This window comes from Ceratotherium simum, chromosome 28 (assembly GCF_057802395.1).
Source record: "Ceratotherium simum simum isolate JZ-2026a chromosome 28, ASM5780239v1, whole genome shotgun sequence".
Classification (NCBI taxonomy): domain Eukaryota; kingdom Metazoa; phylum Chordata; class Mammalia; order Perissodactyla; family Rhinocerotidae; genus Ceratotherium; species Ceratotherium simum.
Window position 1 is genome coordinate 28362521 of NC_141927.1, and position 24960 is coordinate 28387480.

General features: G+C 34.6%; 1 protein-coding gene across 2 annotated transcripts in view; it reads right to left on the reverse strand.

The window, feature by feature from the left end:
- Positions 1-24960, reverse strand: part of TEX15 (testis expressed 15, meiosis and synapsis associated) — a 95879-nt gene that overhangs the window by 6645 nt on the left and 64274 nt on the right. Inside the window, exons 1-4 of one of the 2 annotated variants that reach the window (XM_087418484.1) lie at positions 24780-24849; positions 21297-21443; positions 20262-20424; positions 708-8098 (exon numbers count right to left, since the gene is read on the reverse strand). In XM_087418484.1, the coding sequence (XP_087274610.1) occupies positions 708-8098; positions 20262-20424; positions 21297-21356 (7614 nt within the window). In that variant the 5' untranslated portion in view covers positions 21357-21443; positions 24780-24849. Of the gene's footprint in view, positions 1-707; positions 8099-20261; positions 20425-21296; positions 21444-24779; positions 24850-24960 lie in introns of those variants that run through there. The other variant, XM_087418483.1, reaches the window with a different exon arrangement.

Here is a 24960-nt window from a genome sequence, read left to right on the forward strand (position 1 = left end):
CTTCATAATCATCTATTTAAAAACATGTGTCCTATTTCTCCATTTGGATAATGGTTAAGAACACAGGCTCCATGAGCCAGTTTTTAATATTCACTGCATTGGGTATAGCCTTGTTATATAGAAGCAACTCAATAAATACTTGGTCACTCACTTAACTCACATTCATAATATTGGACTTTCCCTTTATAAGTTATTAAAATTCACATTCTTCCAAGAAATGTTTTCTAAATTAAATAATTTATTTAACTTGTAAGTTTAAAAGTAAACATTTGTGGGCCGGCCCCTTGGCTTAGCAGTTAAGTGTGCACGCTCCGCTATTGGCGGCCCAGGTTCAGATCCCGGGCGCGCACCGACACCGCTTCTCCGGCCATGCTGAGGCCGTGTCCCACATACAGCAACTAGAAGGATGTGCAGCTATGACATACAACTATCTGCTGGGGCTTCGGGGGAAAAATAAAAAAGAAAAAAAAAGAAAAAAAAAGTAAACATTTGCAAGGTATCTCTCATATATAGAATCATTTATATAATTTTATGGATAATAAGAATTGTTTAATCCAATATTTTAGTTAGTAAATTCATTTTGCAAGGCAATATTTAAAGCATTCTCAATTTTTACAATTCTGCAAACTACGTGTTTGTATGCTTAAAGGGTAGACTTGTTCTCAAAAAGAATACTTACATAGCATTTGTTTTAAAACATTTGTTACCTTTTGTTTTTTACAACTGGAAACAGTAGTATTTTTCTCTTGTTCCTGAGAGTCTTCCCATTTGTCTATAGTTAAAGGTCGTTTTTTAGAGGAACTTGAAACGTTTTTCATTATGCACTCTGAAACTGAAGGCACCTTCATACAAGTACTGGATTTATTGATACTCTTTCTAGGTTTTACATGAATATTCATTTTTTCTTTTCTCTCCAGTTGGAAAGTCTTCTTGCTGTTATGTAGCATTTGGCATAGGATAAAGGAAATGGTTAATGTAGCATTTTTAGCACATATTATCTTCATATGTTCAATAGTTTTCATGACTTTCATAATATGGGCCATTTTCCCTAAATCTTTCCGAGGGGCAGCCATTATATTTTTGAGCAGTGTAGAAAACTGATTGTAGTTGTATTCTAACTCTGTCAGAGTGCTTCCATAATTTATGGATGCTATATAAGGCACAAAGTCAATATACGTGGAAATGGAATACTTAGATTTCTTTAGAAGTTTTTTTATTTCTGAAAGTTCTTCAAGTTCTCTTGAAAACAAATGAAGAGCATATGAGCAATTAACAGCTTCATTATATTTGTAGATAATATCCAGATCTTTTTTAAGTTCAGAAATAGAAGTCTCTATCACTCTCCAAAGGCAATCTGTTGAGTTATCTTTAAGAAATGAAAAAGAAGCCATTTTTTCTTGGCAGCGAACCAGCTCAGGAAGAAGTGACAAATCAAACCAAAGCATACCTCGAAACCTCTGTTTGTCTAGTTTTTTTGCCATTGAGTTTTTAAGAAAATGAACTGTTTCAGAGAGCATGACAATGTCAATATAGGTTTCAATGGCTGCAGGTTTTAAAATTACAGCCTCGTGGTTATGGTTTTTCAACATGTCCACAACGTTTTCTTCAGTGATGAAAATATTATCTATGTTATCTTCTTGCAGCCTCTGAAAGGATTTTTTTAAAATTTCTAAGTGATCGGTACACCTCAAAGTGAGTTCCTGTAATTTTTTAAAGTCTGCAAATTCAGCCTGATCCAATATTTCACTAATAAAACAGATATCTGGGTGTGAAAGCAAAGTACTGTTAAACCTACAGTTTCCTATGCTAATTGCTGCTTTGTTTACTAGATCATCTGACTTTCTGGAAGCAATTATAGTATTCTCCTCAAGCCCAATATTGGAATTTTGTTCACTGCTTAAATCTTTAGACAACGTATCATATATTTTCTGCAACTTAGAAAAAGCATATTGATTCATTCTGAGTAGCATTTCTTTGTTCTTCTTTCCCGAGTCTTTTTTGCTGAAAGATCGTCTCCTCTCTTTCCAAACAAGACTTTTTGCAGCATCAAAAAAGATATGTTCCAGACCATAAAGAGATATTTTAATACTTAGTGCCTCATTGCTCTTGATAAAATTAACTTTTGAGGCAATCATTTCTATGATAATCCACAGATGGTCTTGTTTTCCCGGATAGGAATGAACTTTAGGAGAGTCTCCATACATACTTATCAGTTTTAAAGTACTTTTTCTTAAGGTTTCTAGGTCTCCTAAACTATTTCCAAAGTTAACTCCACAGGTAAATGGAACAGAAAGAGAAAAGTCAAAGCAATCAGAACAATGCTTCATTATTGCTTCACACTCATTAATCTGCCGTTTGTACTTTAAGAACGCGTAGTATGAATTGTTTTCTCTTTTAGTTTCTTCAAACAATTCAATTAATTGATCAAGATAGTTCTGCAACTCACAGAACGCATTATATTTTAACCTTCCTTGAAAAGCAGGATAGAAATTGGATTGTTGTTGAAATCCACGTGGTCTGCCAAGCAGCTCGCTGTACAACGACTCATCATACCAAAGCAAGCTTCGAAATGTGGGTTCACCTCCTAAGAGCCTTTTTTTGTTTTCAATGAATTGAATAGTTTCCATCATCATTTGGAGTTCTACCAGGGAGTCGATAGCACACGGTTTTAATTTGTGTTTGCAATTATTCCACAGGTTTTGCTCTACCAATAGTTCTCTTGAAATCAGGATTTGTTCAACTGAACATTCCTGCTTTCTTTCAAACGCTTCAACAAATAAAGGGAGAATATTTTGACAAACATTCCTTTCTTCCTGTAGAGTCTGCAAAGAGGATGCTTCATCTGCCCTCCTCAAAATTTGAGTAAGCCTAACTATAAGAGCCGAATGATTAGCTGAGCAATGTTTTTCTTTTAATTCATTCACATATGATGTAGGCTTCTTCTGAGGAGTAGTGATTTTGGAAGTTTCAGAGTGGGCATGTAAAACAGGCATATGATTCATTCCTATAATGCCTGGTATGGAATTACAGGCTATTTCTGAATGCAATATAGAGTCAGAATGAGAGTCGTCATTCACTTTAACTCCCCGTTCTTTCTCTCTTTTGTTAGGCTGATTAGAAATTGTGTTATTCAAAGAGACTGCCTCAGTAGCATTTTTAATGCTTAGATGAGAATCAATCAAGTTATTTTTAATTGTTTTCTCACTTAAGCAGGAGGATTCTTCTAAGATCTTATTCTTTTGATTTTTGTGCTCAATCTTAACAGTTGATCCTTCAGGCACACTTTTTTTGTGAATTAAATCTTTTGCTTGTTCTGCTTGTTTAACTTTCCACATTTTTCTGTCCTGAATGTTTTTCTTTGCAATACATTTTTTGGAAGAAGAATCCTTTATATTATCTTTTAAGAGCAGAGAACTATCACTGGAGAACAGTTTCTTCATTGTATTTTCCCCATGACATTTATTTTCTTCATTTACTGATGTGAGACCCAACTCAGAATTCTCAATAACATTTGTTTCATTTCCATCTATATGGAAGCAATTACTTGAAGAGCACTGTTCTGTCTTCAGAAGTTCTTTTCCACCACATTCTTGCTGATAGGGCGGTACATTGGTGGATGTTGCAAAAGAATCGATAGCAAAAATTCTCTGTTTATCCAAACAGTGAGATTCTCCCTCACTATCTGTCACTAAAGTGGTTGATAACTGAGGAATACTGTTAGACTTCTTGCTTGATATCAGAGTTAGATTTAACGGGTTCATAAAGAAGTTTCCTGTAATAATGCCTGGTTCGGAGTTCTCATTAGGAGCTATCCATTTCTCTACAGGAAAATTTACTTCCAGGTTGCCTTTATAACCAGATAAAATAAGGTTATCTGGTTTGTAGATATCAACATCTAAAAAGTGCTTCACATTTGATTCTAAGACTGAAATAACTATGTCAGTTTTCACCTTTGTGTCAGCCATACAAGTTGCATCATAATTTTTGTCTGTGCTAAAACTTACATTGTTTTCCTTTATGCAACTTACAGATACTGAATTACTTTTATTTATTACTTCATTAGCCTCAGAATTGTTTTCCTTTGTTGCATCCTTAATATTATGTGCTGAATGGTTCTCAAGCTCTTCATATTTACTAATGTTAGATAAAAACTTTTTGTCAGTTTGATTTTCTTTTTTAGTTAGTTTCGCATCTGGGCATCCTAGGGAAAACAAACACCCAGTTTTTCCAGAAAAGGGTTGAAGTTCTGATGATCTTGGATTTCTCATACTGCTATTGTTATAAGTTGACTGACTTGTACTTTGGGAAGTGGAACACAGGGGTAACTGTGATTCAGGATACTCTTGATCACAAAATTCTCTCATGTGAATAGTGGTATGACTTCTAGAGACACTGCTGGCCACATTTTTCTTAGAAAGGCACTCTGTACTTCTCTCTCCGCTTGTTTTATAAGACTTGTGTTTTGATACAGGAGTTAATGATTTATTGACTTCAAATCCCAAAGCTCTTTTCTCTCCTGGTTTGTCGTATTTTCTTTTTGACAAGAAATGCTTAGGAGAATAATATCTTCTTTCAGACACAGAACTATAACCATGAAGGTCACAACTTTCCCAGAAATTATTGCATATTATTGCATATGATTTTGGTAATGGGCCTTTTCTCTTTTCTCCCACTTTAGCTATAAGCTGCAAAGATGTGTGAACTCTTCTATGAGCTTTTTTTAAGTGAAGAACAGCTCTGTCAAGTCTTCTGGAAAGACGTTTGCTTTTGCATAAAGATGCTTCACTATTTAGAATATCCAGGACACTCCTAATGTGTTTTTCTGACAGTGAAAAGGTCTTAATTCGTCCTTGGGATAACGCAGAAAAACATTCAGATGAGCCTTGACTGGTTAGCTGCTGCTGCGTCTCACTAATTTCGTGATGTCTTAAATCTTTACGTGGTATGTTCTGGTCCCTAAAAAGTGTATGTGGCTTTCTTTTGCTAATTCTTGCTTCTGTGTCCTTCTTACTTCTAGCATCAATACAATCAGTTTTTGACCTTGTCAAGGAACATCTGCTTTCGTTATTTATTGTTGTGACATTAGAAGGTTCAGTAAGCAAAAGTTCACTGTTTTGTTTTTCAGACATCTGATTCACATGTGAATTACGACTCAAGTTAAAAGAAAGTGAGATTTCAGATTTACTCACTGGTTCTGAGTCATGCCTCATGTTACCAAATTCATCTTCACGTGAATAATCTAAATTTTCACCAGAACACTGGGAGTAAATTCTAAACTTTGGAACTTCTCCCTCTTCCTCATTTATTTCTGGTTTTGTGGCTTCAGTTATATATTTGCAAAAATTATCTTTCAGTGCAACGGATTCAACAGTGGGACTGTCTCCTGGCATAAATATATTAGTAATGCTAACTTGAAGATCTGGAAGTAAAACTGGGTTGAAAAGCTGTGCTTTGTTTTTTTGTGTAGTGGAATAAAGAGAATTACTTTCCTCAGAGTAATGCTGATCACTGTTCTCTCTTCTTGTGGTGCTTTTTAAAACTTCTGTCTCCCCATTACTGCTTGTCGATAGACCTTCCCAATCTATACGAGACTGCAGAGCCTCATATGAGGCCCCAAATTCTTCACACAGTACACTTCCACGGCTCTGAGTATCTTGTTGAAATAGAAAAGCATAATCACACCGTTCTGATCCAACTTCAATCTCATTTTCGAAACTTAGAAGAACTGGGTTGTCACTTATTGATTGATGACACGAGTCGTGTAATTTATTTTTACCCACATCCATTTCACAATCAGAAACCCTATGTGTTACTAACAAACCAAAATCTGGACTCTCAGAAGAACAAGTTTCTTTAAACTGGTATCTCTGGTGATGCTCATGATTTGTGCCTAACGCAGGCATCACAGTATCAGCTATCTGTACTGCCGCATTTGAGGCTACATGCACTGAAGAATCTGAAATCACAGGAAATGTTGTGGAAGCTAAATGTTCTACACTCCTTCCACTATTTTGAATATCTTTTTGTTTTATGACACTGACACTATCTCCACTTCCTAACAATGTAGTTTCTGTTGACACACACTTTTTTCCCCAAGTCAAATTTAATGTAGTACAAAAACCTTTGGAACTCAGAATTTCTACACTATTGTAATTTTTATTCTCCCTCCTTTCACCTATATTGGTGAAATTTTTGTTTGTATGAAAACTCTGCTTCTCATCTCCATATATATACTCTATGCTGTTTTCTGTAGATGAAGCAATGTCTTCTTCTTTAGCCTCATTTTGGTTTGCTTTATCATTATCTCTTTGTTCTTTGAAATCAATATTCAGGTGTATATCATTGTTCAACTGAGCATTACAGAACTGACTATAATCTTGACCTTTATCGTCAATTTGAGAAGTTTCTTTGCAGTCTCTTTGAATGTTCTCTAATGACAATGGATCATTTTGATTTTCTCCACGGACACATATATGTTCTCTAGCTATGTTGCAAACTGAATTGTCACGAGCTGTCTTAGTGTCATGAGACGAAATAACTGTATCAATTGGCAGTTCTTTGGCTGGAGGAATGTCTTTTGCTTCCTGGAAAGCATCAGTCATAATGCTAACACAATTCTGATTTGGTTTTTCCAATTTCAGTTCCATTAGATTTTGATAAATCGCAAAACTTGTATGAATGTTATCTTCATATTCCAAAGAGTATTGAGGATGCTTTTGTGAAAGGTTCCCTCCTCTTGGAGTAAGACTGTTTTGTAACTCCAAAGCTAGATGATCTAGCTCATACTTATGCTTTGTGGTAGATGTGGAAGATTTTGGTATTTCTAACTCTTGTGTAATTAATATTTGATCACAATTTTTTCCAGAAGAATCAGGACTCTCAACCTCTTTGAATTCTTCGTGCAAAGAAATGTAATTATCTACTGGACTGATTTTTGTTTCATTAGTAAAATAATTATCAGTTTCTTTCCACCAATTTTGCTTTTCTCTTTGTTTCAAATTGTCTTCTGGGCCAGTGAAGTGTCTCATCTTTCCAGTATTTTGAATGTACTCATGTATGCTTTCTTTCCTTTGGAGTGGAAGAACTGTCGCCATCTGGTGACCAGTCTGATAGTTAGTTTCTAAATTAGAGGACTGTGATTCCCGAGAGATGTGACTATTGTTCCCTTTGTTGGAAGTATTCACTGATTCATAAGAGTTATGTGGCTTACTGTTTTGTTCAATTAAAAGTGGGATGTTGCTTCTCTGTTGGGATCTCTGGGCTTTTTCCTCGCTGTGGTTTTGGTTCTCAACTTCTGAAACTACATTTGACAAACACATTGGGAAGGAAAAATTGTCTTGGCCCTCATGTTGTCCTGCCAAGGTAATTATATTAGAAGGTGTATAATTACAGCTGTTAGAGCCCATGATGTGAGCCTGAGACTGTGAATCATCAAAAGAAACTGCAAAGCCAGGGGCATCCAAACAATTAGTAAGAATAGCATGATCACCAGGAATGACTTTAGATGAGGAGACAGAATTAATTGGCATAGATGTTAGGTTTATTTCTGAATCAACAACATCTAAACTCTTCTGAAATGGCAAAATCTCATTTAAACCTGTAATATTATTATGTTTTTCCACGCGTTCTTCTCTCCTCATCAGTCTTGGGTCTTTAATGAGTTTTGAAGTAATAACTGTGCTCGAGTCAATATTGTTATGAACTGGAAAAGCAGCAGAAAGACCACTTAAAATATTTTTAAGTTGTGTCAAATCTAACAAGAGGTCACCACTAACACTTTCTCTGGTATCACTGGGAATAAATGAAAGAGCTGAATCTTGCGCATGTACTTGAGAAGTATCTCCACATTCTGCTACATTGTGCTCCATCTGTCCACTGTGTGTTTCAAGCACAGAAATATTTCCATTCTGCACATTTCCATAGGAATTAGAAATATTTGAGTCGGGAGGATTTATCTCTGAATTTAGTGTATTGCATGAACAGTTTTCTTGAACAAATGGATCTACAGGTTTCCTGAAATGCTCAAAGATGACAGTAGCATCTTTTCCTTTTCCAATTCTTTTAGCCACTGTACAGTTATTCAGAGAGCATGTTCTTTCTGTGGAAATAATAAGACAATAAGGAAAAATACGAGGAAAAAGTGTTTCTACAGACTACTCTATTAATATAAGTATTAATACAAAAATGTCATGAGCAATTTTAACTGAAAGTTCATCAAATAATCTAATAATGGGCCGGCCCCGTGGCTTCGCGGTTGGGTGCGTGCTCCGCTGCTGGCAGCCCGGGTTCGGATCCCGGGCACGCACTGATGCACCGCTTCTCCGGCCATGCTGAGGCTGCGTCCCACATACAGCAACTGGAAGGCTGTGCAACTATGACACAACTATCCACTGGGGCTTTGGGGGAAAAAAATAAATAAATAAAAATTAAAAAAAAAAATAACCTAATGATAATTAAAATATGTTCTCAGCAGAAAAAGCAAAAAGAGAAGAGGATGAATAACATACCAATAAAGTATAAATGATGTAGCTTGAAATTCTGTCCTAGTCTAGGAACCTTACAAAAAAACTATTTGCCATAAAAAAACTGGAATTCTGACAAATACTAAGAAATAGAAAAATTAAATATAAATAAAAACATGTTCATAGACTACATATTTCTTATATTAATTTCCTACATTCAGATATTTAACAATAGAATTTACATATTAATAGCCAAAACTGTCTCCCTCTATCTACTGTTACCTTGCTTCTTTTCCCTCTAACATAGAACAACAAAAATGGAAAGGAAAGGGGAATGAGGTGGAGAATTTGGGGGGAAAAGATCAAAAAGGTTGCACAAAATCCTTCCCAGGAGCCAAAGCAAACCACTACCCCTGCTTCATAGTGAAATATGTATTCTTGAAAATAATATATGCAAATAAAACCTAGACAAGAAAAGCAAATTTTCTTTTATAACTTACAGAAACTTATTCCTAAAATTTCATAAAGAACTTCATGTAATAACAAAGGAACTTATAACAGTGTGTATTTAGCAAGTAAAATGTTCACAAAGCATTCATAGCTGAGTAATACCACAAAAATACCTACATTAAAACAGAAATTAATGATGAGAAATTGCCTGTGAGATTTATGACACATATGAAGTTATAATCATATCACTGGGAAGTACCATGAGGTTCTTTTTCACAATACATTAAAAGATACCTTTGTTGAAGTTGTCTAAATTCTATAACCATTTGTCATTATACTTTTTAATTACAGTAAGCTATAGTGGAAATATGACCACAAATAGAGATGTAGTTCTTAAAAGTGAGAGCTACAGCAGAAAAAAGGAAAGGTGGATCCCTATACCTCTTTATACCAAAATACAATAAATTTCATTGTAAAAAAAAAATAAAACCAAAAATGTATTGGAAGAAAACGTGGAAGGATAGTTTTATAATTGCGAGGTAGGAAAGTAGTTTTTAAGCATGACTGGAAATCAGAAAACCAAAAATAAAAATATGATGTCAATTACATATAAAATAAATATTTTAATAGGTCAGAATGTGTGATAAAACTCAGAAGGTTAAACTGGTAAAAAGTATATTGTGCATGAGACAAGTTTACAACATAATTACATATATATTAGAATATATAAAGAGTACACAGACATCTTCAAAAGATTAATAAAGAGACAACACAATAGAAAAGTGGGCAAACATATGAACAAGAAAATAACAGATTAAATAAAAATTTTCAACACAGAAAGATCTCTAACCCCACTAAATAAACAATAAGATTCATTTTAAAAAAGTTTTTAGAGTGGCAAAGATTTTGAAGGATAATTAATACTCTGCAAATGTAAGCACTCTTTATACTGTTCATGGGAGTATAAACTGGTAGTAATTTCCTAGAAAGTAAATCTATAGCATTCATTAAAATGTAATGTATAATCATCTATACCCAGCAAATCTACTTTTACACATTTATTATTCTAATACACTTGCATGAATACCCAAGGTATATGTACAAGGATTTTTAGCACAATAATCCAAGACGGCTGAAAGCTAGAAACCTATCAATCAATGTGACATGGGTTAAATAAATATGGCATACCAATAATTATAATAGTAAAAGTACTATGTGCATATGCTGTAACAATGCCCTAGAAACAGAATGTTATGCAGCTATTACAAAGATTAAGACAGATTAATACAAACCAACATGGGAAAAGAAACCTAATCATTTAAGTTTAATGATCTCAATTTCATAAATGTATGGTAAATGCATATTAACATATACATAATGTTAATAACTTATAAAGTGCTTAGTGTGGATGCCAGGTATGGTTTTTCTAAGTGCCTTATGCACATTAATTCATTTAACTTTCCCAACATTTCTATTTTATCAATGAGGAAGTGAAATTAAGAGTAATTTGCCCAGGGTCACAGTTTATTAGCAGAAGAACCTGAATCATTATGTTACGCTATTTGTTTAAACTTAATAAAGGCATTTTAAATTTATTCCCATTTTTGGCATTCTCACCAAATAACAAATGAAAAATGGAGAACAAACTTAATATCTTCAATAATATAAGAAACTGTAACAAAGTGAAATTACAATCAATGAAGCAAACTACCAAATAGTTATTAGCACCATATATTCTGTGATGATGGAAATGTTCTTTATCTGTGCTATCCAATACAGTAGCCAAAAGCCACATGTGGTTACTGAGCACTTAAAATGTGCCTGGTGTGACTGAGGAATTAAATTTTTAATTTAATTTAATTTAAATTTAAACAGCCCCATGTGACTAACAGCTACTGTCCTGCATAGCATAGGTCCAGAGTACTCTAGAGGGAGATGAGCGTGCTGACAGCCAACACATGTGGCCTTGACTTTGGGCATAATATAGGTATTCCTCAAAGTTTATCATCCTGAAAGGCATCATCCTTTGATTAAAGTAATAAGCTGTAAGATTATGTATCGGCTGTAAGAGGAGCGGGGAAAGGTTCTTATCTATTGTCTCCATTTAAAGCCTTCTAGCTGAGGGATAATGTGGATAGAATGACTACACAGAAGATCATCAAGAAAACTGAAAATTAAGCAAACTGTAAACCAACTGGACCTAACAGACATCTGTAGAACACTCTATCCAACAACAGCAAAGTATCTATTCTTCTGAAGTGCACGTGAAACATTCTCCAGGACAGACCATAGGCTAGGCTATAAAACAAACCTCAATAAATATAAAAAGATAAAGATAATACAAATTTTATTCTCTAATCACAATGCAATGAAATTAGAGATCAATAACAAAAAGAAACTTGGGAAATTCACATATACCTAAAAGTTAAATAACACACCTCTAAATAACCAATGGGTCAAATAAGAAATCAAAGAGGAAATGAGAAAATACTTTGAGATGAATGTAAATGAAGATACAGTGTACTAAAACTTAAGGGATGCAGCTAAAACAGTACTTACAGGGAAATTTATAGCTGTAAATACATATATTATCAAAGAAGAAAGATCTCAAACCACTACCCTAATCCTCAATCTTAAGACACCAGAAAAAGAGCAAACTGAACCTAAAGCAAACAGAAGTTATGAAATAAAGATTAGAGATGAAATTAAAAAAACAGAGAATAGAAAAACAACAGGAAAAAAAAAAATCAATGAAACCAAAAGTTGGTTTTTTGAAAAGATCAACAAAATTAGCCAGACTGACCAAGAAAAAACAGAGGGAAGACTCAAATTAGTAGAATCACAAATGAAAAAGTGGATATTACTACCAACCTTATAGAAATAAAAAGGACTATAAAGATATACTACGAATAACAGTATGCCAATAAATTAGATATAAGTTAGATGAAGTGGACAAATTCCTACAAAGAGACAAACCACCAAAACGGATGCAAAAAGAAACAGAAAGTCTGAATAGACCCACAACAAGTGAAGAAATTGAATTAGTGAATTAAAAAACTACCTATAAAGAAAAGCCCAGGCCCAGATGGCTTTACTAGTGAAATCTACCAAATGTTTAAAGAAGAATTAATGCCAATTCTTCACAAACTCTTCCCAAAAAATGGAAAAAGAGGGAACACTTCCCTCATTCTATGAGACTAGTATTACTCTGATATCAAAATCAGACAAAGACATCACAAGAAAACTACAGATCAATATCTCTTATGAATACAGACACAAAAATCCCTAACAAATTAGTAGCAAACGGATTCCAGCAACATATAAGATGACTTATATACTAGGACCAAATAGGATTTATCACAGGAATGCAGTTTGCTTAACATCTGAAAATCAATGAGCATGAGACACCACAGTAACCGAGTGAAGAATAAGTATCACATGATCATCTCAAAAGACAGCAAAAGCATTTGACAAAATACAATACCCTTTTCATGATACAAACAATCAACAAACTAGGAAGAGAAAGGACCTTCCTCAACATGATAAAGGACATCAAAAAACACCACAGCTAACCTCATATTTACTGGTGAAAGACTGGATGCTCTCCCCCTAAGTTCAGGAACAAGACAAGGGATGTCCACTCTCACCACTTCTATTGAACATTCTCCTAGACGTCCTACCCAGGTGAATTAGGTGAGAAAAAGAAATAAAAGGGATCCAGATTGGAAAGGAAAATGTAAAACTATCTCTATTTCCAGATGACCTGATCTTGTACGTAGAATATCCCAAGGAAACCACTAAAAGCTACTAGAACTAATAATGAGATCAGCAAGGTTGCAGAATACAAGACCAACACACAAAAATGAACAGTATTTCTATATACTTGCAATGAACAATACAAAAATGAAATTGAGAAAAAAATTCTATTTACAAAAGGATCATAATAATAATATACTTAGGAATACATTTAACAAAAGAAGTGTAAAACTTATACCTTGAAAACTTCACTTCACACCTGCTAGGATGGCTAAAATCAAAAAGTCAGACAATAACATGTATTAACAAAGAAGTGGAGAAATCCTAATCCTCATACTCTGCTGGTATTAATGTAAATGGTGCAGCCACTGTGGAAAACAGTCTGGCAGCTCTTCAAATGGTTAACACAGAGTTACCATATGACCCAGCAATTCCACTCTTAGCTATATACCCAAGAGAAATGAAAACATACATTGACACCAACATTTGTACAAGATTGTTCACAGCAGAATTATTCATAATTGTCAAAAGGTGCAAACAACCCAAATGTACATCAACTGATGAATGGAATAATATAATGTAGTACTGTCTAACAACAGGATATTGTTCCATAAAAAAGAATGAGATATTGATACATGCTACAACATGCCAGAACCTTGAAAACACTGTTAAGTGAGTCACAGGTCACAAAAGGCCACATTTATGACTTCACTTACATGAAATGCTTAGAATAGGCAAATATATAGACCGATTAGTGACTACTTAGGGGTGGAGGGCATGAAGGGAAAGAGATACAATAGCTTTTACAAGGGTAGAGAGTTTCTTTTTGAGGTGATATGATAACATATCACACTCACTAGGCTGGCAGAAAAAAACATTTTTTAAAAAGTATATGTGGAGGAATGATGTCAACATCATGGCAGAGTGAGCTCTTCCCTTAGTCTCTGCGCCCTAAGATACAACAGAAAGGACATTCATAAACCAACAGAGGACGTTCACACAACACAACAGATATCTGAGAGATCCACACAGCCATACGTCCAAAGGTGGGGGTGCTGGATCCCCCTGGGGAGGCAGTGGAAGGAGGTAAGGGGATGTCCTCTCCCTCCCTGAGTGGCAGCGATCTAGGGCACAGGACCTTGTGTGGTGGCAGGACCGCCACTATGAGAGGGGGCAGAGGAGAGGGAAGCCCTCCACAGGAACGCTTGCACTCTCAGAGTTGCCTCCTAGCCTGGGGGAATGCTCCACACCAAGGCAGCTAAGCAATTGTGGGGGTGTCCACACCAAGCCAAGCAGCCCAAGTGGGCAGACAGAGTGCAGAGTTGGGGTGCACGTGTGAAAGAAAGCACCTCTCCACCCCACCGCCTGGCAAACCAGCTCGGCCAGTCAGCCAGAACAGGGGATTCCTGCCAGAGCGCCTGTGCATACGAATGTAAACCAGCAGTGGCCAGACGGCAAAGGCAGATGGGCCCCAGTCAGGCACAGCTTCCAAAGGACAGGCACAGCTGTCAGGGATCATGGTGGGCTCAGAATATACAGCTCTTGCCCCCGTCAGTAGTGGCAGGTGGAATCTTTGACCAGATACTACCACTACACGATGTCAAAAGTCCAACCCATGAAATAACTTGTGGAGGTATATTAACACTCCAGACCAGAAGGAAAATGACAAGTACCCAGAAATTAATACCGAAGTCACAGAAATTTACAATCAAAATGACAGAAAATTAAAAATAGCTATCATAAAGAAACTCAAGCAGTTACAAGAAAACTCAGAAAGGCAGTTTAATGACCTCAGGAATAAAATTAATGAACAGAAGGATTTCTTCACAAAAGAGATTGAAACTTTAAGAAAGAAAACCAACCAAAAATGCTGGAGATGAAAAAAACAATGAGTGAAATAAAGGAAAATCTGGAGTCCTTGAAAAATAGAGCTGATACTATGGAGGACAGCATCAGTAATTTAGAGAACAGAAATACAGAAATGCTGCAGATGGAGGAAGAGAGAGCACTAAGACTAAAAAGAAACAAAGAAATTTTCCGAGAAATATCTGACTCAATTAGGAAATGCAATGCAAGGATTATAGGTATTCCAAGGGAGAAGACAGGGAGAAAGGAGCAGAGAGCTTGTTCAAAGAAATAACAGCTGAGAACTTCCCAAACCTGAGAAAGGAGCTGGAACTACAAGTAAAAGAAGTGAATAGAACTCCTAATTACATCAATGTAAAAAGACCTTCTCCAAAGCATATATTAATAAAACTGGCAAAAGTCAATGACAAAGAAAAAACATTAACAGCAGCAAGGCAGAAGAAAATAACCTACAAAGGAACCCCCATCTGGCTTTCAGAGGATTTCTCAGCAGAAACCTTACAGGCTAGGAGAGAGTGGAATGATATATTCAAAATTCTGGAAGACAAAAACTTTCAGCCAAGAATACTCTATCCAGCGAAAATATCCTTCAGATACGATGGAGAAATAAAAACTTTCCCAACAAACAAAAGCTGAGGGAGTTTGCTGCCACAAGAACCGCCTCCACAAGAAACGATCAAGAAGGCCCTCATACCTGAAAAAAAAAAGAAAGGGTTTATAAAGCCTGGAGCAAGGAGATAAATAGGCGGACAAAATCGGAAAACTGTAGCTCTCTATCAGAACAGGTTAGCAAACACTTAATTATAACATTAAAGATAAAGGGAAGGAAAACATCAAGAATAACTATAATCTCGTCATTTTAATCACAAACTCACAACACAAAATGGAATAAGCTGTGAGAACAATAACTTAGATGGAGAAGAAGAAAGGGATGAAACTTGCTTAGACTAAGGAGATAAGAGGCTATCAGAAAATGGACTATTTCATCTATGAGATCTTTTACACAAACCTCACAGTAACCACTAAACAAAAAATCAGAACAGAGACACAAATGATAAATAAAGAGAAAACTGAGAAAATCATCACAGAGAACCATCAAACTGAACTGGCAGTCAGAAATATACATGACAAGAAACAAGGGAAATACAGAACAGCTGTAAAAAAACTCATAAAATGGCAGTATTAAGCCCTCATCTATCAATAATCACTCTAAGTGTAAATGGATTGAATTCTCCAGTCAAAAGACACTGAGTGGGTGGATGGATTAAAAACAAGACCCAACAATATGCTGCCTCCAGCAAACATATCTCAGCTCTAAAGACAAACAAAGGCTCAGAGTGAAGGGATGGAAGATGATACTCCAAGCTAATGGCAAACAAAAGAAAGCAGGTGTTGCCATACTTATATGAGACAAAGTAGACTTCAAGATAAAAAAAAAAACGAGAGATAAAGAGGGACAGTATATAATGATAAAAGGGACACTCCAAGAAGAGAAAACTTATAAATACATACACACCTAACACAAGAGCACCAAAGTACATAAAGCAACTATTAACAGACCTAAAGGGAGAAATTAACAGCAACACAATAATAGTAGGGGACCTCAACACCCCACTTATGTCAATGGATAAATCATCCAGACAGAAACTCAACAAGGAAATAGTGGAATTAAATGAAAAACTAGACCAGATGTTAATAGATATACATAGAACACTCCATCCAAAATCAGCAGAATACACATTCTTCTCAAGTGCACATGGAACATTCTCAAAGATAGACCATACGGTGGGAAACAAGGCAAGCCTCAATAAATTTAAGAAGACTGAAATCATATCAAGCATCTTTTCTGACCATAATGCTGTGAAACTAGAAATCAACCTCAAGAACAAAGCTGGGAAAGGGATAAATATGTGGAGACTAAACAACACACTACTGACCAACCAATGGATCAATGAAGAAATTAACAAAGAAATAAAAAAATATCTGGAGACAAATGAAAATGAAAACACACCATACCAACTCATATGGGATGCAGCAAAAGTGGTCCTAAGAGGGAAATTCATAGCAATACAGGCCAACTTTAACAAACAAGAAAAATCTCAAGTAAGTAATCTTAAACTACACCTAACAGAAATAGAAAAAGAATAACAAAGCCCCAAGTCAGAAGGAGAGAAATAATAAAAATTAGAGCAGAAATAAATGAAGTAGAAACCAAAAAATCAATAGAAAAGATCAATGAAACTAAGAGCTGATTCTTTGAGAAGATAAACAAAATTGACAAAGCCTTAGCCTGACTCACTAAGAAAAAAAGGGAGAACGCTCAAATAAATAAAATCAGAAATGAAAGAGGAGAAATCACAAGGGATATGACAGAAATATAAAGGAATATAAGAGAATACTATGAAAAACTATATGCCAACAAATTGGACAATCTAGAAGAAATGGATAAATTCCTAGACTCATACAACCTCCCAAAACTGAATCAAGAAGAGAATCTGAATAGATCAATCACAAGTAAAGAGATTGAACCAGTAATCAAAAACCTCCCACAAAATAAAAGTCCAGGATCAGATGGCTTCTCAGAAGAATTCTACCAAACATTCAAAGAAGATTTAATACCTATCCTTCTCAAGCTATTCCAAAAAAACTGAAGAAGACAGAACACTTCCTAATTCATTCTACGAGGCCAACGTCACCCTCATCCCAAACAAGGACAACATAAAGAAGGAAAATTACAGGCCAATATCGCTGATGAACATATATGCAAAAATCCTCAATAAAATATTGGCAAACAGAATACAGCAATATATTAAAAGGATCATACACCATGATCAAGTGGGATTTATACCAGGGACGCAGGGATGGTTCAACTCTGCAAATCAATCAATGTGATAAGCCACATTAACAAAATGAGGAATAAAAACGACATGATCATCTCAACAGATGAAGAGAAAGCATCTGACATCCATAAACATCCATTTATGATAAAAACTCTCAATAAAATGGGTATATAAGGAAAGTAACCTCAACATAATAAAGGCCATATATGACAAACCCACAGCCAACATCATACTAAATGGGGAAAAACTGAAAGTCATCCCTCTGAGAACAGGAACAAGACAAAGGTGCCCACTCTCACCAATCTTATTCAACGTAGTACAGGAGGTTTTGGCCAGAGCAATTAGGCAAGAAAAAGAAATAAAAGGTATCCAAATTGGCAAGAAAGAAGTGAAACTCTCGCTATTTGCAGATGACATGATTCTATACATAGAAAACTCTAAAGAATCCATGGGAAAACTATTAGCAATAATCAACAACTACAGTGAACTTGTAGTGCACAAAATCAACTTATAAAAATCAGTTGCATTACTATACTCTAATAATGAACTAACAGAAAGAGAAGTCAAGAATACGATCCTATTTACAACTGCAACAAAAAGAATAAAATACCTAGGAATAAATTTAACCAAGGAGGTGAAAGACCTATACAATGAAAACTATAAGACATTACTGAAAGAAATTGATGATGACATAAAGAAATGCAATGATATTCCATGCAAATGGATTGGAAGAACAAACATAGTTAAAATGTCCATACTACCTAAAGCAACCTACAGACTGAATGCAATCCTAATCAGAATCCCCATGACATTCTTCATGGGAGTAGAACAAAGAATCCTAAAATTCATATGTGGCAACAAAAGACTCCGAATTGCTAAAGCTACCCTGAGAAAAAAGAACAAAGCTGGAGGCATCACAATCCCTGGCTTCAACATATACTACAAAGCTATAGTAATCAAAACAACATGGTACTGGTACAAAAACAGACACACAGATCAATGGAACAAAACTGAAAGCCCAGAAGCAAAACCACACATCTACAGACAGCTAATCTTCAACAAAGGAGCTAAGAACATACAATGGAGAAAGAAAAGTCTTTCCAATAAATGGTGTTGGGAATACTGGACAGCCACATGCAAAAGAACGAAAGTAGACCATTATCTTGTGCCATACACAAAAATTAACTCAAAATGGATTAAACACCTGAGGGTAAGATGTGATACCATAAAACTCCTAGAAGAAAACATAGGCAGTACACTCTTTGATGTCAGTCTTAGCAGCATCTTTTCAAATACCTTGTCTACTAAGGCAAGGGAAACCAAATAAAAAATGAACAAATGGGACTACATCAGACTAAAGAGTTTCTGCAAGGCAAAGGAAACCAGGAACAAAACGAAAAGACAACCCACCAACTGGGAGAAAATATTTGCAAATCATATGCCCGACAAGGGGTTAATCTCCAAAATATATAAAGAACTCACAGAACTCAACAACAAAAAAACAAACAACCTGATCAAAAAATGGGCAGAGAATATGAACAGACATTTTTCCAAATAAGATATACAGATGGCCATGAAAAGATGTTCAACATCACTAATCATCAGGGAAATGCAAATCAAAACTACAATGAGATAGCACCTTATACCTGTTAGAATGGCTATAATTAACCAAGACAAAAAATAACAAATGTTGGAGAGGATGTGGAGAAAAGGGAACCCTGTTACACTGCTGGTGGGAATGCAAACTGGTACAGCCACTATGGAAAGCAGTATGGAGATTTCTCTAAAAATTAAAAACAGAAATACCATACGACCCAGCTATCCCGTTACTGGGTATTTATCCAAAGAACTTGAAATCAACAATTCAAAGAGATGTATGCACCCCTATGTTCACTGCAGCATTATTCACAATAGCCAAGATGTGGAAGCAACTCAAGTGCCCATCAACTGACGAATGGATAAAGAAGATGTGGTGTATATATCGATATCTACATACACATACAATGGAGTACTACTCAGCCATAAAAAAGAAAAAGTCGTCTCATTTGCAACAACACGGATGGACCCTGAGGGTATTACGTTAAGCAAAATAAGCCAGAAAGAGAAATACAAACACCACAAGACAAACTTCCCTCATGTGTGGAAGATAAACACATGGACAAAGAGAACAGATTAGTGGTTACCAGAGGGGAAGGGGATTGGGGGGGTGGGCATAACGGGTAAAGGGGCACATACATATGGTGACTGACAAATAATAACGTACAACTGAAATTTCACAATGTTATAAACTACTATGACCTCAATAAAAAAAAAGTATATGTGTTGGCAAGGATGAAGAGTAATTGTGTAATCTTATAAACCAATGTTACCACAATAAACAAAAAATTAAAAAAAAAAAGAGTAATTGTGTAACTGGATAAAACCACTTTTGAAAACTATTTGACATTGTCTTTGGATTAAGTTGCACATTTTTCATGTAGATATACACCCTATAGAAAAACTCTTGCAAATAGGCACTAAGAAACTTACGTGAATGTTGAAAATAGCAAGGGTTGGAATACGAAGAAAACTGGAAAGTATCGAAATATCCCCAGAGAAACAGTGTATAGTCACAAAATGGAATAACGTGTGTGTGTATGTATATATATGAAATAAAATGAAGAAACTATGGTTATACATCTCTACATGGAAGAATCACACAAACATAATACTGAGCAAAAGAAGTCACAAAAATATCTGCAGTATAATTCTAGATAGATAAAATCGAAAATAGGTAAAGCACAACTATTTTGCTTAGAGATTCCTAACGTATTAGTAATTACCATTCAGAAGTTATAAGACCACTACAAATGCCACTGAAGTAGAATACATAATATATGTATCTTACCAGCTCTCTTAGGAAATCCTGTTGAGAGAAATCTCAAAGACGTCATAAAGTGTCCATTATCTACTTTCTGACCAATAAATTTTACTGTTACTATTGCATATGGAAGACACTGCCTAGGTTTATCTACTGGCTTTGAAAGAACATTGTATTCATAGAAGTATACCTGAAACATAAAGAAGAAGAAACAGAATATTTTTATGGTGATTCATCTAGCAGACTTGACTATACTCATATTTTTAAAAAAACTATATAACTGCATGATATTATTTATTCACCTGCTTCCATATACCCTCTTCTCCCCACCTTCTACAACCCTTGTGTTTTTGAAGATGTGTGCAATTTTTTTTCCTCACCACTTATTTTTTCCTTGGTAGGCTACCAATATTAGTAGAAGCAGACACAATTTGTTTTTAAATAAAAAAGTATTTTTCCATTAAAAGTTCAATGTTTTGCATATGCTGTGAAGCACTATACTATATTTTATTTGGTAGGAAAATTAGAAAAATAACAATAGCTTAACACATTTTACATGTGGGAGCACATATATACATCTAGATTTATCTTCAATTGTATATATAATTATATATAATATGTATTATATATAATTTAATCTCCTATAGAAGACTGAAGGTCTACTAAGGGTCTCAGCAACATGACAGAAAATCACTGTTTCACAGGTAATGACTAATACATAAGCCTTTTCTCCTGCAAAGTAGAAAGGGTCAACAACATTATTTCAAAATAACCTTGTGTAAAAAAAAAGCTGGCATGTTTTCCAAGTGAGGAATTGATCTATGGAACATCTAAATAAAAGCAGCCACTGTACTTGAACAAAGTTAAATGTAAATTTGGAAACTTTTTTTTACTAACATTCCCAAAAATATTAAAACAGCTTTCATTATTTATTTAAGGTCATATATTGAATGAATTAAAAGACTTTCATTTAATATTTTGGGAAGTTGTTTTAAGTCTTGTATCATACAATGTGAAGCATGTGACCTTCAAGTAGTCGAATGAACCAAAAAGTTAACACACTGCTGAACTGTAGGCTTGTAGCTCAATAGTATCTTTCAGAGAAGGTATATTTCTTGACATATGGCAATCAAAGTTAGGAGAAGGATCCAAAGAAACTTTGTTTTTATCCACTGAAGGCTGAATTTTCTTCACTTTTCCAAACAGAACCTAAAAAAATAAAAAAGGATAAAGAAGATATATAAAAATACACCAAAACACTTAAAACTCTCATACTCAAACAGAAAAGTAAGGCTAACTTTTTTCAAAGGAAGAAATACAAATGAAGAGATAATCCATGTCCCAGATAAATGACTGGGATGGCTTATTGTAATTATGTCTAATTAAATTAAACTCTAAGACCACAGTCCTACTCCTAAATTGATTTAATTATAGTCTAAACCCCTAAATTAAACTCGAAGATTACAGTAATTCCAATAAAAATTTCAGAAAATCTATTTGTAGAAATGAGCTTTAGTCTAAAAATTTACCTGGAAGGCTAAACAAAACAAGAATAGCCCAGAAAATTTTGAAAAAAATTTTTGAAAAAAATTTGGGGTCAAGGATAGAGAAAGACAGGTGAGTTACACTTCCAGATACTAAATACTTCTAAAAAGGATGGTACCTCCACAAGAAAAGGCAGAGAGGGGGGAAAACATCTGAACAAAATAAAAAGCACAGATATGCCCAAGTGTCTACAAAAATAAAGTATAATATTAAAAGTACCATTTGAAATAAGTGAAGAAAAACAGATTATTCAATAAATGGTGCAGAACAACTGAAAAACATTAAATTCCTTTCTTAATCTATAAAACAAAATAAATACCAAACAAGTTAAATATTTAAGTAATGCAAACATTGCAGAAAGAAATATAAGCAAATATTTATCTAATCTCAAAGTGAGAATTCTTTTCTAGGGCCGGCCCCGTGGCTCAGCAGTTAAGTGCGCGCGCTCCGCTGCTGGCGGCCCGGGTTCGGATCCCGGGTGTGCACCGACGCACCGCTTCTCCGGCAATGCTGAGGCCGCGTCCCACATACAGCAACTAGAAGGATGTGCAGCTATGACATACAACTATCTACTGGGGCTTTGGGGGGAAAATAAATAAATAAATAAAATCTTTAAAAAAAAAAAAAAAAGAATTCTTTTCTAAATATGTGCCAAGAAACCATGAACCAAAACCAGACTTCACTGTAAAATATTCCAAAACTTCTGTATATAAGAGAAATTATGTATATTCTGTAAAAAAACAAGTGAGTATTAAATTAAAAAAAAACCATGAACATAATTAAGTGATAAAAGACAAGGTAGAAGAAAGTGCAACTATGAAAACAAGTACACATTTTATTTCAAGTCAGCAATTCTAATACTGTTATTTTTAAATGTTAATACATTCATTCAAAATTAAAAACAATACTAAATGTAATCTGGTATCCTACATTTGGATACTGGAAGAGAAAAAACATTAGTGGAAAAACGTAAAAAGCTGAATAAAGTTCGTAGTTTAGTTAATAGTACTGTACCAATGTTAGTTTCTTTTCATTTTATTATTTTTATTTATTTTTTTATTGAGATATAATTGACACATACAATGTTAGTTACTTAGTTTTGACAAATGTGCTACAGTTATGTGAAATGTTAACATTGGGGAAAGCTGGATAAATTGTATATAGGAACTTTCTATTCTATCTTTGTAACTTTTCTGTAAATTTAAATTTACTCCAAAATAAAAAGTTTATTCAAAAAAATGAAAACATTAATTGATAAAACACTATACAGAGAAAAGTCCAGCTCTCAAGATATGCTTTAACGAACTGATAATGCTCAAAAATTAACTAGAAAAAAAAAGAAAAAAAAACACAAGAAACTGGCAAAGGATATTAATACACAATTCACTAAATATTGTCAATGAATATATGCAGAATGTTTCAAGTCAGCAACAGCTCTGAAAAAGGAAAAAAAACTGAACCAACACGGGCTGGCCCCATGGCTTAGCGGTTAAGTGCGCGTGCTCCGCTACTGGCGGCCTGGGGTTCGGATCCCGGGTGCACACCGAAGCACCGCTTCTCTGGCCATGCTGAGGCCGCGTCCCACATACAGCAACTAGAAGGATGTGCAACTATGACATACAACTATCTACTGGGGCTTTGGGGAATAAAAGGAGGAGGATTGGCAATAGATGTTAGCTCAGGGCCGGTCTTCCTCAGCAAAAAGAGGAGGATTAGCATGGATGTTAGCTCAGGGCTGATCTTCCTCACAAAAAAACCAAAAAAAAACCAAACAAAAAAAACCTGAACCAACAATGAAGTTATCACTTACCAGACTGGCAAAGATTTGAAAAAAAAAGTGTAATATACAGAGTTAGTGAGGGTGTGAGAGAACAGACATTCCCACATACTGTGGATAGAAATGTTAAATAGTATAACTTTGCTCAGGACAAGTGGGCATTACATATCAAAGGTTGTAAAAGTGTATATACCTTTGATTCCTAATTTGACACCTAGGAATTAACCAATTAATTCTTAGCAATCATAAGTGTGTGTAAAAACATACCTACAAGAATGATGACAGTAGTATTTAAAAGTACAGAAACAAAAAGCCAAATAACATATCCCAACATTAAAAAATTTGTTATACAAATTTATGGTAGAGCTGTATAGTGGAATACTATACTGTCATTCAAAAGGTTATTACAGAAGAATATTTATTTAATGACATGGACAATGTTCATTTTATAATCAATAAAAAAAGCAAGTTATATAGTATATAAAATAAGGACATATTTTAATTATAGTTATACATGCATATCCATATACATGAACAGAAGACTAAGTATAGATACACAAAAAATTTAATTGTGGTTATTAATAGGCTTTTTGGAGCTTCTTACTATGTTTTAAACTTTCTAAAATCAGTATGTATTACTTTTTAATATTAAAATAAATTATGCTTTATGAATTTAATAATATTTGAAGTCTAAAAATAAAGGAATTATACCAAATGAACCATTGGTTTTTACATGGATATACACACATCCTGTTACACAGCTGAGGATCCTGCCTACCTACTGTGATTTCAGTAGTCCTGGCAAAGCTGCAATTAACCAAAAAGTATATCTCAAAAAATCCGTTGATGCTTAACATTCAAGGATAAGACTTATTTTTTTCAATTTTGAGTAATTTTAGGTTTCAGAAAAGTCATAAAAATAGTTCAGAGGTCCTGTATAACTGTACCCAGCTTTTCTTTATGTTAACATCTTACATAAGAGCAAGGCAAAATTATGAAAACTAAGAAATTAACATTGTATAATACTATTAACTAAAATAAACAGAGTTTAGTAACTTTAGCTTAAGCCGGAATTATTATAATCAATGACTTGGAGAAAGACACTTAAAACACTCTGGTATTAATCATAGCCTGAATAAAAGAGAGAAAGAGAAGACAGTCAATTAGGACAGAAAAAAATGTACATTGGGAAGACAAGGACGATAAAGGCTGCCTTTGCTTACCTGGAGTCTTGTTTTATGCTGTACACCCAACTAGAGTCAGAAATGGGGAAATTTCAAATGATGATAATGATGATAGATAATTATCATTTATTTCATATACTGCAACTTAAAAACACTAATAAATCTTACTGAAAAGAAAATATATTCAGGTCAATTTAAAGCAAACTGAATATGTTATTTT